Here is a 19,277-nt window from a genome sequence, read left to right as displayed (position 1 = left end):
AATAGTGGAGAAACCAAAGTAAAACAAGCTTATAATAATATTTTTTTGTAAATTAAATTGTTTGCGTCATACCATACAGCTTTACATACAACTATACTATTGTCACTATAAGAGTTTACAAATTACAATATTACTAAAGAAAATTATATTATTGGAATTACTAGATAGTAATTTTTTCTATAATCATACTACTTGTATCTATAATCATACTATTTTGTGTCTACTTGTATCTATAAACATACTACTTTGTGTCTATAATGATGTACCTACTTTCTGTCTTATAATATTATGTGGTGAGAAATAAATAAATTATTATTATTATTTCAACAAAATTTCAAGGTGTCAATAACTAGGTAGTTTGCCTTATATATCTGGTAAAAGTAAAGACTGTAAATGTTACTATAATCACGATCATGAATGAAATTTTGCATAGCCGTAAATTGAGAATTTATGGTGATTACCAGATCATAGTTGAGCACCTCTGAAGGTCAGAGGTTCGTGATTTATTCGGTCAGGAGTTGCCAACCTTTGGTATTCACGAGTTGGATCGTTTATCAATTTTAATGGTGTATTAATTATGAGATCGTTTCACTTATCCATGCTCTAAATTAAGAGGTACCTACGGCATTTTCAAACGCTTCCTAAAGCATGGAACATGAGATATAAACTTTATCAGATATTATTATTACTAGACAGAAAATTTGGTTTATCGTACGTTTTTCTGGGATAGAAAAAATCCTATGTCCTTTACCGAGACTCAAAGTATATCCATACTAAATTTCAATAGAATCGGTTCAGTACTTGGGCGAGGAGAGGTAACAGATAAACAGGATAAACAGACGCACTTTCGCATTTATAATAATATTAAATATGGTTTAAGTTTGGATTATTAACATCAGAGAAGACTCTACTACAGTTTTCAAAAGATAATTGTAATAATAAAAGACTATGAAATAAATTCAAAAGGTATTATAAAATTCATTTATTTCGCATGATCGACTTACTGTATATTTTATATTTACAAATTCATTTGCTAACTTATCATAAAACAGTCTTAATCTATTTAAGGTGGGTTAAACTTAAAAATAACGTAGGCAACAGGAATAGTGCTTAGGACTTAGGTATGATTTACTACTTTTACAAAATGCAGTTTTATAAACGGATAATAAAAGAAATTTAAAAAATACAAATATAAGTTCATTAATCAACGTCAATCGTTCGTCAATCATCAACATTTCAAAAAACATACAATATGTTGCATGATATAATATTTAAACGTTTTTTTAATGTTTTTGTAAACATATTACTGAATAAGAAATTTGGGAAATCTTGGGGAAATTATTTCGACTTTATTATTACATAATACAATTATAAGAGAAAAGTGTTCGCTGTAATTTACTGCAAAGTTAAAACCAGACTACATATACAAAAAGTAATATATCTAGCTATACAAAGATTTAATTAGTTAGCTTAATGAAACTACATAATATTATTGAAAATAAATTACACCAAAAGGATATTATATTATATTTATTTATCTATTTCTTCAAAAACAATTACTATTAATACTTCAACAATGTTCCAAATTCCAATTGATCAGTTTTATTGCAATAATAATATATTTTATATCCAAGAAATGTTATCATCAAATGTATTTATTAAAGAAACATAGAAACGTATTTATTACAAGATAAATTATTATTATATTTATGTCAAACGTCTAGTCATTAACAAGCAGCAACGGTTTTTTAATATTTTCATTTTACATATTTCTTTTTTTTTTCATCTTTTATTTTGTTCATAGTAACGTTTCGTTTTCCAAGTATTAAACTCACCCTTTTGTAACGTTTGTAAAGCTTACAAAGTTATATTCTGTCGCTTTTACTTATACTACCATCAAGATTTCTGTTTAAAAATCTACAATCATCCAATGAGGTTCTTGCTCCCAAATCATCTTATTAATATTTTAAAATTATTAATACATATTAAGGCATTTATTTAAAAGTAGTAAGTACAATAAGCTCACTTTCAAGATCACAAATATACAAGGCACATTTTCTGGATCAAAAATACTGTAAATTATCTATAAATAAGAGCCGCGCTTTATCGACAAAGGATCTCTGGGATCCGTAACAAGAATACTTTCCAAATCCTCCATCTCAGGCCTACAGGCCTCCAATACAGGCCCACAAGCCTCCAACACAGGCCTACAAGCCTCCAACCCGCGTTCGCGGTAACAAACTCCAAAGAGTAAAAGCCAGAAGGTATCCGAAGCAGATCATATGCTCAGCGATGGCCGTTTCTTCCGGACAGTTTTGTTGCTCAGACCGAGAATCGTACCGATTACCTGGAAAATAAATATAATTTCAGACACCACACAAGAGAATCTACCAATAACCTTAAATTAAGTTTACAAACAACCCTCGATTCAAATTTGTAATAAGTGTCAGGAATGGCAATGCAAATAATGTAGCAATTAAATCACTGGAAGATTCTTACAAATTTTCATAAAATAGATAACTCAAATTTTGCAGCACCGAGCAAATCGGTCTTTTTTTTCGCCGAAGCTTAAGAATGCCTTTAACGGTTTATTAAAAGGCTTATCACGAAAAATATCTAGTGATTTATCAGTCTGTGTAGAAGTCGATCGCGATCAACCTTTAGCCCACCTTGACTTAGATGATCTTTATTGTAGCTTCTAGTTAATTTTAATGGCAATAAGAAACTAGGGCTTAACGAATTTCCTGTTTAAAGTTTATTCTGATTTTAAACACAGTCAACGCATTAATTATTTTCTTGTAGGACGAAAGATTCTTTTGTAAAGTTAGTGAGTCAATTACCTTTATTAGTATGGAGACATAATTTTAAATCCCATAAACTTTGGAATGTCAAGAAATGAGAAAGTCCACAAAGAACTTCACAATACTTTAAAGTTTACTCTATACTTTAGAGATGGCAGTCTGCAAATAATGGTATATCTAAATACCTTAGATACGGAATACGCTGCCAACTTGCGTCTCGGTGTCGGCAGCAACATGGCGGTGGAGCGCGCCTCCCGCAGCAGCGCGTGGAAGGCGAGCGCGGCGCCGGCGCACGACTCCGCCGCCGACACCTCGTAGAACTGGCACCCGAAGCGGAGAGACAGCTCCTGACCTTCCTCGGTTTTCACGACTCTGTAAACAAATGCATTGTTGGTCCATCCATCCATTCTGTATGTGTTTTCTATCGATAGTATTACTATCGTTCATGTTTTTCTGTTTTCCAATTGCACAGCATAATGTAATTTATGTTTTTCAGTTTTTTTGGAGAGTAGATTATATTTTCACTATTGCTATTCATTTGTTAGCGTCAAAAAACAACCAACACTAGTGAAAAGATAAACTCTTGCCAAAAAACCCCCAGAAACCGAACATCAGTGGCACACAATGCAGAACTGTGCTAATGATTGATTGTGCGAAGCGTTGCCGTAGAGCATCATGCGGCATTGGAAAACAAGGCTTATTTGTGGAAAATCTTTCTCGACTCGGATGAGAACTTCTACAGTGTGTAACAAAAATAAGTGATAATACTATAGGGTGTGTACGTGTTCCTTGTAGAGAGTTCACTGTGAAAGTAGCAGCGCTGAAAGATGAAAATTTTTTTTCACTTTTGTATGGACAAGCGTCATGAGTTTCCCCCATACAAAAGTGAAAAAAAATTTTAGTCTTTCAGCGCTGCTACTTTCACAGTGAATTCTCTACAAGGAACACGTACACACCCTAAAGTATTATCACTTATTTTTGTTACAACTTGTATAAAGATCTTAGGGGCTCCAACTAGACAGATTGATGAATGAACAGACACTGTGAATGTCCAAAAAAATCACTAAAGTCACTGTTTTGTCTAAAGGTCCAAGTAAATCCGAAACGCAAACAGAGCTGCTCACCAAAGCTAGTTCAGAGATAAATGTCATTGACACTGATATTACCACACTCGTTATGTCTTATCATCTTTGTCTTGACATCTCTATATTACAAACCTAGATAATCTTGGCACTGCTTTATTTATTTGTCCCACTGTTTATTGTTTATACTAGCCATGAAGATTTTTGGTTTATTAATGTAGTTAACCAAATTATATTAATACGAATAATTTTATTCGGAATTTTTGAAGTTAATAACATTTAAACATTAACATAACAATTTTCATAATAGTGAGAGTATGCAAGATCTAGACCTAGAAAAAGTTTCACTTTTCGATGTAATCGCCTCACATATTTCATGGAAGCGGTGCAGAGATAAGATCTATCACGATGCCGGTATCAGTTTATCTGATCCCACCGCGAATATCTCAACGTCGGATTCGCAAACATATTGGTTCAGGTCAAGAAATTATACTCGAAAACTTTCCACGTGCCGGAAATGGATATTAGAATTCTAAATCATTCTAATTTGTTAATTCAAGCTTAGATTTCCTGCTGCTATTCTTATAGAAGCCTTACACTGAGGACATTTGGAGTAAGGTTACAATAGCATAAGTAGACTTAGTTGATATTTTTAACTTTCATAATAATATGCCTACAACCTTCTTCGGTAATTATAATAATTGCTAATGACCTTACAGTATCTTTCAGTTGTATTTCTGGTTATGGATATTCCTTAACGGCACCAAAGAAAAATATAATTATAGAAGCACTAGTTTTTGGTGGTGGAATATTTTTTACTTACCTCGCATGCTCCAGGTCCCGTTTGTTTCCAAGCAACGTAACAGCAGAGCAGCCCGGTAGCCTGGTCCTCTCCAGCAGAGCCAGTAACTCCGCAGCAGCCATGAAGGAGCGGCGATCACACACAGAGTACACCACCGCGAACGCGTCTCCCCAACGAAGGTGCTCGGCTAGACAACCACGTTTCTATAACAAGAAGGTCTATTAGCTATGTCCACACTGTGCACTTTCATCTTCAATTTTCGTCATAAACTTTCATATTTGAATGCGTCAAGGTACGCAACGCGAATATTGTTATTCTTGAAGTTTTGGATACGGTCAGAGGGCATGCGTCGCGTGCATGCCTCAAGTTCGCTGTTGACTGCGCTATAACGCATGCCCTTGACGAACAGAAAAATGCACAGTGTGGACATAGCTACTGGACTGCGCTATAACGCATGCTTTTGACGAACAGAAAAAGGCACAGCGTGGACAAAGCTAATAGGTTGGAATTACTACGCGTTGCTTCTGATATACCAAACACGGTAAAAAAATCTAGATCTTATTTTGTCTCTGGCACCAAATTGTCTAAGGTTTAATGAAAGACAAAAAAATAAAGAATGTCTTAAAAAGAAAGATTGTAAGTGCCAAAAATCTATTAAAAGACTGGAAAAATTCAATGGACTTGCCAAAGTTTCTGATGCAAAAAAGATACACAAATACATCGGGCAAAAAGTTGAAAGAGGAATGCAACATTTCACTTTTGCGTCGTAAATTGTGATAGAAATCCCCTTGGTCTTTAGTATTTATAATATGAATTAATGTTCTGGTCATATGAATGCCACTAAAAATAATATAAAAATATTTACCGCACATCCACACGTGTCTAAAACTTCCACCTCAGACGATGCTCCGTCAAAAGTTGCTCGATGCTGGTAAAGAAAATCTGAAACAAGGAAAAAAATTATAATGCATATTATGGGCAAAACTGTGTCTTCTATAGAAGTAAACGTCAGACAAGAAATAATAAAATTGAAAAAAAAGGATGAATGAAGGACAAAATATAAATGATTTTCTAAAGACAAACAGAGAGGTTAACGACATTTTGACCAAACACAAAAATGATACTTGTGTCAAATAGCTATTACTCAATCAACAGGAGCCGCGCTCTTAAATTTGTGAATGAATGCTGGTTTAACCTACTTTAGTTAGTAGGTTAAACCACTATTGTTTTATTTAGAAATGAATGAGTCATTGACGGCAATATCTTTGTAAAAAATAATATGCGATCCATTAGGATGTCACAAATCTATGGTTTAGAAATCTCTATTTGCATACCGACGTTACAAAAGTTATACAATTTTCGGCGACTGTTACAGATTAGTTTTTCGCAAGCGTCCTTGATACAATATTATGAGAGGCGTTGCGAAAAGACAATATGATGTAACGATCAGAATTCGTATGTTTTACCAATTTAAAGATGTCAATGGCCGTGCCAGGCGCCGGTTGGCCTTGGCAACATGAGACCACTTGCCAATTTGCAAATAAAACATTGGCACTCACCGCTTGGCAATTGATAAGGGACAGTGATAAAACCTAGACTAGAGCTAATGTCTTCACCTTGGTTTAACGAATGGATATGCCAAACTAAGCTTGATGATTTGATGAATCATTTATTGTGATTTATTTTGACTGTAACATTATTGTCAAATTGCTTTGCCAAGATTCTCCTAATAGGTAATTCCTAAAATTCAATGACAACCTTAATACTACAGTTTTTATCAATTATTCAAAATATCTCTGTCTGTAGAAACAAGACTTTTAATATAATATTTAGGACTATCGACAACAAATCAGTGTAGACATAAAGCATAATATTACGAAACATATTTTTACATGCGTCGTAGACAGAAGCGTATATTTCCAGAAATATAGCCGTTAAGAATAGATTTCTATTTAAATACGTTTCAATTCTTGTCTAGAAATTGATGTTTTGTTTTGATAGATTACAATTTAGTAAAATTATTAAATTTAAAACAGCATCGACGTTTTGCGACGACGAATACCAAAATTACTACGATAGCAAAAAATGGCTACAAATAGTTGTTTTTATAGTTTGAAAGCCGTTTAATATAATTTTTATTATGTATAATAAATTACATAATGAAAATAATACTAGAAATAAAGCAACTGATTACTGACCTCCAGTAGAACTGTATTCACCTATGTACCTCTTCGTTAAGTAACGCACCACCACGGCTGAAACAAAAACTAGGAATTAGTTTCAATTACTCGAACATGCAATAATCAAATATGTTGATTATACCGTGTTTACATTTTATCTGCATTTGTAAGAGAAAGCACCAATTAGTCGTCTAGTAAGTGCTAAAAGTAACCCTGAATATAAACTACAGACCTTAATTAACGCGAAACCTAATGAATTATTGATTAATACAATTCGATTTATGATTTAGTACGTCCTCCTTCTGCTATTAATAAAGAGGCTGAGGATTTGCCACTCTTTTTGGGATTAACGTATTTTTATGTAAGTACCACGTAGTTCGTGTGTATCTTCCTAGATTCATATGCGATTACACTTTGTTTGTATACCTAGAAGGTAATCCCTTGATAGTTTGAAACGTTGCCAGAGATTCCTCGTCACACGTGGTAAATCCCTGACAATAAAATAACTGATTTTATCATAATTTTGCAATATTTGTAATCTCTGTTTCGTTTCCTAGAGTAATATTATGTTTATTTATTTAGTAAATACTTAAAAACTTTTGCAGTTTTTGTACCAACTGAGTACTAACGTTGGCAATTTTATAGCGATTGGCATTGTAACCGAATTAGATAAATGAGAATGGTTTATGAGATCAACAGTAATATTTATTAAACTGCTTAAAAAAGTGTGTCGGCACTTTAAAATGTTAAAAAATCTTTATTGAATTTATATGCCCGAGATACATGGTAGTATTTTTCTCGTTTCCTCCGTGTTGTATAACTGTAGTTAAATTTACGATAGTGTTTATTGTACACGTGTATCTTCGACAGGTTGTTAAAGTGTTTATCAAAATAGAGAGATCATTATCACAGAAAAATACTACTGCTCACGCTACACCGTTTGGAAGTTAACACTACATCACAAAAATCGAAGAAGAAAGAATGAAGCATATTTAATGGCTGAATAATATGATATGAAATCATTGTATATATCAATAATATTAAAAATCATGAATCCTAAAGTTAAACCAAAAATAAATCGCCTTGGAATTAAAATAATGCGTAAACCAATAAATAATTACATCATGTTTGTTCCCACAATGAGTATCAGTCGAAGCAATTAATGGAAGGCAGAATAATTCAGCACCTAATCTTTTCACTAATGCGCTTACTGCCCTCGTTCCGTTACAGGAGATTAGCTTAAACCTATTAAGAATTGCTATAACTAAGGATTCAATTATACACAACAAAAAATCCAGATACGTTGTAGGGAAAATATTCTAGACATGAGAAATTAGAGGCATGACAAAATTGCTCAAAATATAATGTACATACCTACATTGTACACATTCATTAAGAGTATCTATAATAATCATATCCAAAAAAGAAAAATCTAAAGCGAGAATATATTACGATTTAAGGAGTTTTTGACAGGAGTTTACCTATATATTTTATAGTATTATTGATTAGAAGACTTTTTTTTATTAGCCAATGCATTATTTGAATAACGATTTTCACTGTATATTTGGGTACCTTCATTTCATCGTTCGCCTCTTTTTTTATCTTAATTAAAGAACCAGGAAGCATTTAGATTTGGAGTATAAGATAGGGATATACTATCGATAGGCGAAGTCACAAGCGAACGATCCGTTCATACACGACCATAAATCTTTACCACCTTACACAAATCTTTGGCAATTTATCTGGTATCTAAATGTTAATCGTAATATATAATCTCATTAGGCTGTAGCGCCATTGTGAAATAGACCGGTCCTACCACTTCCACAGAATTACAAGAGGTAGAAGAAAATCGTATATTTCAAACCTGAACGACGCGTGGACATTATAGCCGGGCATTGAACATGATTTTCAGGAACACTATGAAAGCTGAATTTGAAAATAGTCCATCTCCGAGAAAATACACAAAGTCACGGCTATATTGATGAACTTCTGTCTATCTGTATTCTGTGTACTGGTTTTATTGGTCATAAGCAAACGTCTTTATGATTTGAGATCTTTGACGGAGCAGTTGAAATGGGTCCAATTTATATTATTAATGTCTTGTAAAGTAGAGAATATAATTTGTTATTTTGATTTCTGGTTTACGCGATTTTAATGGCGAAACAATATTATCTCAGGATCCATATTATAGTGTCTATGTTCTGAATTTTCATATTTATATTAGATACCGAATCTTGAAGTTATTAAATGCAAATATTGATAAGGTAGATAACATTGTAATGATGTTTTGAACAATTGTGCTTAAAGAACTTTAGGGTTATTTCTAGTGTATTTTTAATATATACTTATTTAAATATTTACAAATATTAACATCTTGAAACAATAAAGCTTTTTATCGTCCAAGCTACCAAACCAGATATTGCGAAACCAAAAACAAGAACCCACCAAAATCCTGCTCCAGTTACCCGATACTTAAGATAATTTAACACTCCTTTAATTTGAATAACATCATTAGCGGTGTAATAATATGTTATCGATTGATTCAAAACATCAAGTTTGAACAATTATAACACTTTCACTGATGGTGGCATACTGCGTGTGATATTTTCAACGAATTTGCTTTACAAATTAGATGACAATTATCATAAATCTTGTTTTAATGTCAATAAAATACATTAAGATTGCCTTTATTGTATGTCGCTATTTTTCAATGCATTGAATTATTTTTTACGTATATTCTAATTTGTTGAAGCATAATATAACTATTATGTTTCAACAAATTAGAATTTATGTGAGGACATTTTTTTTTATTCTACCACAGAAAGGAGTCCAAAATGGGTTATTTTTGACTTAAGGCCCTGTATTCCCAGAAACGGACAATTTTCAAGATTTAAAAGTGACAGTAGGCACAAAAATATAGTAATTTAAATTCTGAAAAAAATATATGTGTTAGTTAAGGATCTAACACAGTGGAATTTATATTCCATTACACAATATCATGAACTTCACTCGATAGAAAAAAATCCCAAAGTTACCTCTTCTTTTAACGAAATTTCCATACTATGTCCAAATTATTTGGAATTTTCAGATATTTTTTACACTTAATTAAAGACAAAGAATATATCTAGGGCGATTCGTTTTTTTGACTCAATTTAATTGATGTATAAAAAAACGACGATCAAAAAACTATAAAATAGCAGGCGCAAAGGTTTGGCTGGCACGCTTTCAGTCACACACTTTGCGCCTGCTATTTTATAGTTTTTTGATCGTCGTTTTTTTAAAATCGTAAATTCCACTGTGTTAGATCCTTAACTAACACATATATTTTTTTCAGAATTTAAATTACTATATTTTTGTATCTACTGTCACTTTTAAATCTTGAAAATCGTCCGTTTCTGGGAATACAGGCCCTTAACGAGACCATAATCTTTAAAGATAAGCCGCTCATTTTCAATCTTTTTGAGATATTATGAAAATGTTAAAAATATGATGTTATGTAAATTTAAACAACCTAACTGGAAGAATAGTAAAATTTTAATTCGACATAATGAATACAAGTATTAAATTACTCAATAAGTCATGGCCAAACTTTCTTATTTTTAATGTCTCATATTCAGTGGTTTCTATTGTCATAATATTAGAATTTCTAAATCAAAAATTTATTCCGTTATAAAATTATTTTCATCGTAAAATAAATAATAAACTATATAATATAACGTCTTCGATAACAAGAACGATCTAAAATGTTGACGGAAATCAGAAAAAACACTACAAAAAAAATTAACATATATATATATATATATATATATATATATATATATATATATATATATATATATATATATATATATATATATATATATATATATATATATATATATGTATATATATATATATATATATATATATATATATATATATATATATATATATATATATATATATATATATATAATTGGAATCTCGGAATCGGCTTCAACGATTTTCATTTAATTTAGTATATAGGGAGTTTCGGGGGTGATAAATCGATCTAGCTAGGAATCATTCTTAGAAAATGTCATTTTATTCGCGTTTTATTCGAGCGAAGCTCGGTCAAATAACTAGTTCTCAATTAGACAAAGATCATTAGTTTTTTATTCATTATCATTTATTTTTTGTATGTACTTGATCTCTAAAAGGGTTTATTAGTTGTTATTTTTCCAGAGCTGTTGAGATTTTAACGCTTTGCTAAATGAGTCACACTTCAGCAATTACAGTTTCTTGGCGCGAGTGACTTGCTCTCGTGGAAATATTAGTGTTCAGAAATTTCTCATTGCATGCAAATTAACACGTTATATTATGGTTCTATTTTTAGTTAAAATTGCACGACAGGTGTAAAGTTATCGAATAGATCTTTCGCACACTCTCCAGGTTTCTCTCTCGTCTTTAATAGATATTTCTGTAAATCATGTTTTAGCATGAGCACGTATAGAGCAAAAAATAGAAGTAATATTTTAATAGAAAAACATAACGTGAACTAAATGTATGATACTTAGCAATATAAATGAATTCACTGGTAGCGAAATAATAAGCACGAGGGCAAGACTAATAAATAACCGCTATCCAAACATTGCGTAACACCTGACGGCATCTAATCACGACATAATTATTATGTTAATGCATTAAGTGTTTCTGTAATCGACACCCAAATGCCAGTGCGATAAATCAATTTCACCGATGCTTTCGCTTACTGTTTTTACTTTCTATTACACAGCAATAAGCTACATAACAATAGGTAATGTAGTCTTATCGCGATCCGCTACCAGATACCGATTACGTATTGCTACTTATAATTACGTAGGAGAGGAAGAGTAGACTGACGTCAAGTACCTTTCTAGAAAGAAATTATTTATAGATACAGATTGGAATTCATTAGGGTCCGTATAAAATATTATTTTTTAGTCTTGTAATATTTCTTTTATTTCGGTAGCGTTTGTTGTTTCTTCTCCGCCGTTAATTTTGTATAAGATGGATATTTGTTTTGATGCATGCTGTAAAAATGGCTTTAATGTACTTCCATTATTTTTCCAGCATTCTGCCAGGTCAGGTTTATTTCACACGCCTTTTTTATTTCATTTCTCTTTGCAGACGTTAAAGCAAACATGCTGAAAACAGATATTGATTGCACGATACATCAACCTACAATCGTTATCAGTGTCGATGCCCCCGTTTGCTTGCAATAAATTTTTAGAATTTGCGAATTTTGTTTACTTAGCCTGTACCTAATACGGTCAGTGTGACACGACACGAAAACACGAATTGCTATCATTTTCACACATTTGTATTTACAAAGTGGATACTTATCGATTTAACACTTTGTTTTCCTTTTGATTTATTTGCTGATAGAAATCTTTTTCGCGAAATGATTACATCTACTGGTCCAAAAAATTTTTTGTGATAAACTCACTTAGAGGAGACTAATGGGGATGAGTTTTTTCTGAGACAGCTTACAAAGAATATCCATAGTTCATTGTTTGATTGACAATTTTTATCACAATTTTACGGCATGGTTTACTGTGCTATTTTTGTTGCTAAAGTATTTGAAACTATAAGACCTTCTTGATTTTGCACTGTTCATCTTTATTTAAATAACTGGTAACCCTAGTTCGCCTGACCTCGAGTAACAACTTTTTGAGAGGTATTTGCACTTCTTAGTCATGAACTTGTATAGAGACAAGGATATTCACTTAGCGTTAGATAATCATAGTAAAACAATGGAGTCGTGAGTATTGTTTGCCAATTGCATAACAATAGCTAACCAAATTTCGATGCCAGTTTCACTATTATTTAAAATATTTAAGACACATACTGTTTTGGCGAATACTGTGGCGAAATGATAGAAGATAGAGAAAATTTTTTTGATGAAATAAATAAGTAATGTTATAAAATAATGTTATAATATAAAAATTATAATTGCAAACAAGTACTAAGTACCGTATTTGTTTTAATTGTATTATGTTTTGAATTTATGCGATTATAGAAATATTTTTATTGTTGATTTCAATAACGATGTTAATGATGTTTGTGATGAAAATGACACAATATATTATACGAAAGTTTTGAACGCTCCTTTTATGACTGTTGCCACTTCATACATCTATTTTCTACTTTTTAAAAACTTTTACCTAACATCACCATATTTGCCGAATCCAATCTTTCTAAACAAACTTTCGACCACTCGTCTTCTCTTATAAGTAAAATAGTTTTACTCGCTTATGGATTGCATAATTCTAGTGTGAATTACCTATAATATTTTCCTTTTATCATTATTAATATTTTTAACATATCAAGTTTATTAATTACTAGATAACGCCCGCAACTCCGTTGCGCCAAAACTCGTTTATCGCGCTGGAACTATCCTAAGTCCTTTCCCGGGAATCAAAGTATCTCCAATCTCCATGCCAAATTTCAGCAAAATCGGTTGAAGAGGTAACAGAGAGACAGACAGACACACTTACACACAATCCACACTTATAATATTAGTATGGATTGAAATTTACTTGTAATTTATTGGATTCTCATTAAAATTGTGTTAATGTTCCTAAACACCTGAGAATCAATTTAACTACATTAATAGGGCCCAAAAGAAAAGTGACTTCACTGGTAATGAGATTTCCAAGCTACATAAATCATCCAACATAACAATTTTAGGCTTCCTAGACATGATTAACGACTTGTTATTGTGGCCTTACGGTCCCAAAACTTTCTGTTTATCCCTTAGAAAGATTGAGGCAATCTTCAACGAGTTATAATGCGTAATCTCCCGCATGCGTATTACTATCATTATGTCATGACTCATGATTAATACGATAAAAGCCCCATTTTGGGTCGTTAAGCCATAAAACTCATGTGCTCTACTTTGTTGGACTTTTTTGGTTAGTTTCAAGTTGGGTGTTCCTTATTAGCTTAGATGAATTATCTAGTCTAGACATGCGTTGTATAACCTTTCAGCTTATTACTAAGTGCAGTTTTTATTGCTATAAACGTTTTATCTCTTCCATATTATAAAGTTTATTAAATGTTTTAATGACTACATTTTCTATTTGTTTCATATTCTTAGTTGACTAAGACGTTGTGACGAATTGCGTACTCGTCGCATTTCCTTAATAAATGTTTGCCAAAACTCACACTTGATACAATCTGAGTCGGCGTTCTATGTTCAGCGGTAAACAACGCCCCCTATCGACGTACCAAAGATAGAGTATGACTAACGATCCCGCATTCCTGGGTGAAAAAACTAGTGACAAATATAGAGGTGATAGAGACGTGCGTTTACCGCAACTATATTCTTATTATATATATAGGGTATGCCAAGATTAATTTGCTCGTGATGAATAATAACTTGCTGAAAGCCGAGCTTTGTGAGGGCTCGCGTCGTTTTTCCGCGTGGTAATAATCTTTAAGGCAGTTTTTTTATATATTTTAATAGTAACCAAACCTTGACTGATGATAACATATCTACATATAAATAAAAATTACTATGTTAAAGCACAAATCAATAGGCGTGATAGTTTTTCCTTTAAGTGTACCACAAAAGTGCTCAGGTTGTGGGATATAGTAGGACTCGCTTCGCTCACCCTGATTATAAAAGTATTAGTATGAGAAATTTTGTATTAGTACCTAGTATTAGGAAATGTACATTAGGAATGAAGTCACTTTACAAGTTTTCCACAGATTTACGGATTTGCGAAGTGTTTAAACTTTAAACTGTAGATTAATATACTGTACGTATAAAACGTTCTTCTCCGTGGTAAATAGTCAATATTATCTCTGTTAACTTTTTTCAAAATAAATTCAGAATTTTCTAAAGCCCATTCGATGCGTTAAAAATATTAAATAGGTACTTATCTAATATAATAATTATCGAAACCAATGACGCTACTTCAAAACACCGCAGTGTTCTCAAATTTCTCATAAGCAAAATCTGATTTGCGCTATACTCCAATTAGTATAAGCTTCGTTGGAGCCAAAAATATTTTTTCTCTTTTCTTAGCGCCTCAATTCAGGTTTTATTTTGGTCCACAATTAAAAAGAGGTTTATTTTCGACCCGAAACCCACAGTCGGCTCGGCGCTTTCTTTTATTTTGCTCTGCAAATTTTAACTCTTAATTTAGGTGTCTCGGTCTGGTTTAAATGTAGAACTTGTGAGGTTATAATTATGACGTTAATATGGATTTAGGTTCAAAAATGTGGGACTGACGTTTATCTTTTTTTGATTTTCGATCTATTCAATCTTAATTCTCAGAAAACTGGCCACAAAGCTTATTTACATTATCTACGATCAGAAGGTTTTTTGCATTTCTCGAAAAAATACTGGACTACGGTTTTGGTAGGTGTACCATTTCTGTCGCTATTTTTAACAGTTACCGGCGTAGTTGACTTTTTTAAGTGTAAGTCTTTTGCCAATCTTTCTTGGCTTACATGTTCATGATTGACGTCTTTCCTTACCGAGTTTACACGTGTCAATCCAACGTAAATAGCAATTCGGGGGTTATCAACATATCAACCTGTACAAAAGTGTGTCGTCCACATAATAATAATAATAATATTATATAAAATACTTTTACCTTATTGCGTTAACTTTTTATTGGTTTGTAGCAGATCTGGCAAACCTTTTTGAGTAAGCCAGATGTTATGAATATTTTATTGTTGCCATAAACAAATAAATGCTCCAGATGTCCAAAAAAGCACATTCAGTAAAATAATGACGTATAATTTGGAGTTTACTGCAGGAAACTTTAAATTGGATGTAAAAAAAGTAAACATTATAAAATTCTTGATTATTATTGATTGTAATAAAACTATTTATTGTAAACCAAATAGATTTTGAACTTTTGTATAAAGTAAAATAATAATAACTCCTTATACAACATGTTAACAATTGATTGTTGCTTTAACAAACAAACACACAATCACCTTTACAAAATCAGCTCAGCTTTAACCTTTGCAGGTGATTGATAAAGTTTAATCGCAAACCGGCCATCTGCGTTGCAGCACCTAAACTCGAACAATCATTGATTTGTGCACAGTTAAAGACGAGTGTTTAGCAATTTGACATACTTCCTAAATTGGTCGTGTTGCTATTTCCCAAAGGCCCACTTCGCTTGACTTAAAGTAAATATTGGATTGAATAATGTAGTACTTTTCTTGGATTTTATAAATTGTATAAATGCAATTAGCATTATAGCTACATTTTAAAAAACAATGAGAACTTTTTTTTCCTTCTATTTAAGTGGGCCTAAGCATAATGGTAAATTATACACTGTGTATAATTTATATTACTTTGATATAAATCGATTCACTTATTGTAAAAAGCCGTAAATATTTTAATCCTGGGTCCCATTCCAGGACTCAAAAGATCAGCTACTGATAACAACGGGAGAGATGTGGACTGTATAATATACGAAGACGAGGATAATTACTGTAGGTACTAAGTAAATGATACACCATTACATGTGAAGCGACAACTATAATGTTCTGAGATAGACTAAAAAATATTCATCAAAAAATATAAATTGTCAATAGGAAAAAATATGACATAGAAAAGTAAACATTTAAAAACAGTAAAAAAAAGTATAAACACTAAGGTCTGTCCAGCTCACAGATTTTAGAAGTAAGTCCAGCTAGTCACCTCTGCATTTACCAAAATCGATCTCAATTGGATCAGCAGGTTCATTATGAAAAAGATGACAAACAGAGATACTTTCGCATGAATAATATTATTGATAACACGCTTATTGTAAGAACTATCAAATTTCTAAGAGAATTTCCCTTGCTATTTCGTATTAGCAAAGTATTTCATAAGAGTAGGTGTGCCATTTGTTTACCAACTCTGCTGTTATGCGATATATTATTGTATAGCCCTTAATCGGTAGAAGTGTCGCATTGAACTGGTTACCCAATAGATAACCTAAATTAAGGTCTTAACGCAGATTATGTAAATTAAACGAATAATTTTATGTGTATTAAAATGGATTTGTACGTTATATATTTAACAAGTACTTAAAGAAAATTTAATAAATATAACTTAATAATTTGATACTAATATCCTTAAATATTGTATTGTTTACCCAAATGAAAAATTACAAGCTGATACGAAAAGAAATTACGTCTTTAAGGATTATATCCGTTCGTTTCGTCAATATCTAACGACAATTCAGTGCGGATTATCTAAATATCATTTTAAGTTCCTTGAGTAGGTCAAAGATGAAAATGGTGACAATAGTGACAAAAATGACGATAATGATGATGGTGATGATGATGAAACAGCATGTGCTAAAACAAATGCACATGTGGGGGAAATTTATCATGTTTACCGTTCTATTGTGACTAGCCTGTTGACTCGACGTTATCGGTGATAAGGTACTTTACCTTTCAGACAATGGCGGGCATTAAGCAATCTAGTTTCGAAATTCTAGAAAATTAACGCTTTGTTTACATATGTAATACATGTAATAAGCATGCAGGTGTTACAGATAAAGATTATAATGTATATCAAAATATTGTAAACAGTAAAAGACGTAATATAAATTGTACAAGCATAGGTGATAGGATATAGTCGCTATCCATGAGCACTCGTATTTAGGATTAACATTAAGATCACGACCTTAAATCTATAAAAAATATAAAAAGTAAAGATTTATTTTCAATTTATTATGCTCTAAGACTACTGGACCGATTTTGTGCAAATTTCGTATTATAAATAGTATAAAGTGGGTCTACTTTATACTATTTATACGAAACACGACGTCTTTTATTACATTTACAATACCTACAGGCCCTTTTCCACGCCATCATAGGTTAAGTGATATATTTTGTGAAATACGAGTGCTGGTCGATTTCTTAATTATTTAGCTGCAGTTATTATCAGCTAATAATTATTATTATTGTAGTGGGCTAATCTTATCAACAAAATTATCACTACTAATAACAGGGTCAGTTCACAACAAAATGAGATAAATATCAAGAGTCGTCATGTGATATTTGATATTGTAGTTTTGTATTGATTTATTACATTACTTAAGGCCTGTTTCACCACTTTCTGATAAAGTGCCGGATAGGCTATCTACAACTTTTTTTAAACAGATTCTTCATACTCTATCTGTCAAGTTAGGTGGTGGATAGCCTATCCGGCACTTATCAGGAAGTGGTGAAACAGGCCCTAAGTGTCGCCTTGTTTCGTCCGTTTAGGTGTTAACTTCGCTGTTTAACTGTCAACTGACCATAATAGAGCAAAGAGTGTATATTTACTTTTGATGTCAAGTCCCAAAAAGCAGGAGCGTTGCCGGCTTTCAAAAAGGTGTAATGCCTTTAATTCCCACATTAATAAATCAATAAAAATATTTAATATCCCGAGATGAATGCTCCAAGTTCTACGGGACTATTTTTGAAAGTCATTAAGCAATTTTAATTAAGAATCTCTTTGAAGTTGTCGGTGCAATAGCCGTAAAAGTTAAATTAAAATACAACATTAATTAGGAATACGAAGCAATTTTCATCACTAAAACAAGTAAAAGGCTACTTTATGAGTCATTAAAGATAATTGATTTCGGTCAAGCTTTGTTCAAAGCGATCCTTGCGGTGTTGGTCAAATATTTCTTCCATTACAGTGCGGTATCATTATAGTGTCATTATGTTCTATTTCAATTGGTTCATTTCATCCTTTAAAATTAAATTGAAAAGTGTCTGCTTTTCCCACGCCTATAGGTACTACCCTGTCGGTCAAAATATTTGTAGACTCAGCATGTTCAACAGCTCTGAGATAATAGATGTCTGTAGTTTAATTAGTACAATTACTTTTATATTATGATAAAAAAGTTAAATAAAATTAATGTATAAACTTTATTACCTAAGTTCACAATAAAAGTAAAGTAGGTAGTAAGAGTTCAAAAGTTTGTGCAACTTAATTTTTTTTTAATATTATGATCTGTAATATGGGTATGTCACAATAATATCATAACATCTGTTTACCTACCTGATTTGCCGGACCGGGCGCTGCCGAGTACGACTACTCTTATTCGATTTACCGTCATTTTCATCACAACACACAAAGTTCGAAATTCAAATGTCAAATGGCGCGAAATCAGCTGTTCCAAGATGGCGGCACGCGCGCGCGAGGCACCTGCTAGAGAGCGACTGCAGCAAATTGGCAACGCACGATCACGAATGCATGCGATATGGTTTCGTTACGAAATATATTCGCTCGTGAAAACGTCACTTTCAGGGTTTATCGGATTCTCCAGCGTTTGCGAAAACAGTGACTAAGTGCAATCGAATTTGGTATCGATAGTCTACAGTTCGGTTTTTATGAGTGATCCTTATGTCCTTGTTATAAAGATCCTTTCGCAGGTTAACTCTGAACTTTTTATATTAA

The 19,277-nt window shown here is 32.2% G+C and overlaps 1 protein-coding gene across 1 annotated transcript; it reads right to left on the bottom strand.

Annotated features, from left to right (window-relative positions):
* Positions 1-1,696: 1,696 nt before the first annotated feature.
* On the bottom strand, positions 1,697-19,052 carry LOC121727264 (ras-related and estrogen-regulated growth inhibitor-like protein). Its single transcript, XM_042114991.1, has 6 exons — positions 18,879-19,052; positions 6,884-6,940; positions 5,551-5,627; positions 4,707-4,888; positions 2,987-3,173; positions 1,697-2,347 (listed from the first exon to the last, which is right to left on the bottom strand). Exons 1-6 carry the CDS (start codon positions 18,940-18,942, stop codon positions 2,279-2,281), a joined length of 636 nt encoding a protein of 211 aa, XP_041970925.1. The 5' UTR covers positions 18,943-19,052; the 3' UTR covers positions 1,697-2,278.
* Positions 19,053-19,277: the final 225 nt, after the last annotated feature.

This window comes from Aricia agestis, chromosome 5 (assembly GCF_905147365.1).
Source record: "Aricia agestis chromosome 5, ilAriAges1.1, whole genome shotgun sequence".
Taxonomy (NCBI): domain Eukaryota; kingdom Metazoa; phylum Arthropoda; class Insecta; order Lepidoptera; family Lycaenidae; genus Aricia; species Aricia agestis.
This window is presented reverse-complemented; position numbering and strand designations above follow the sequence as displayed.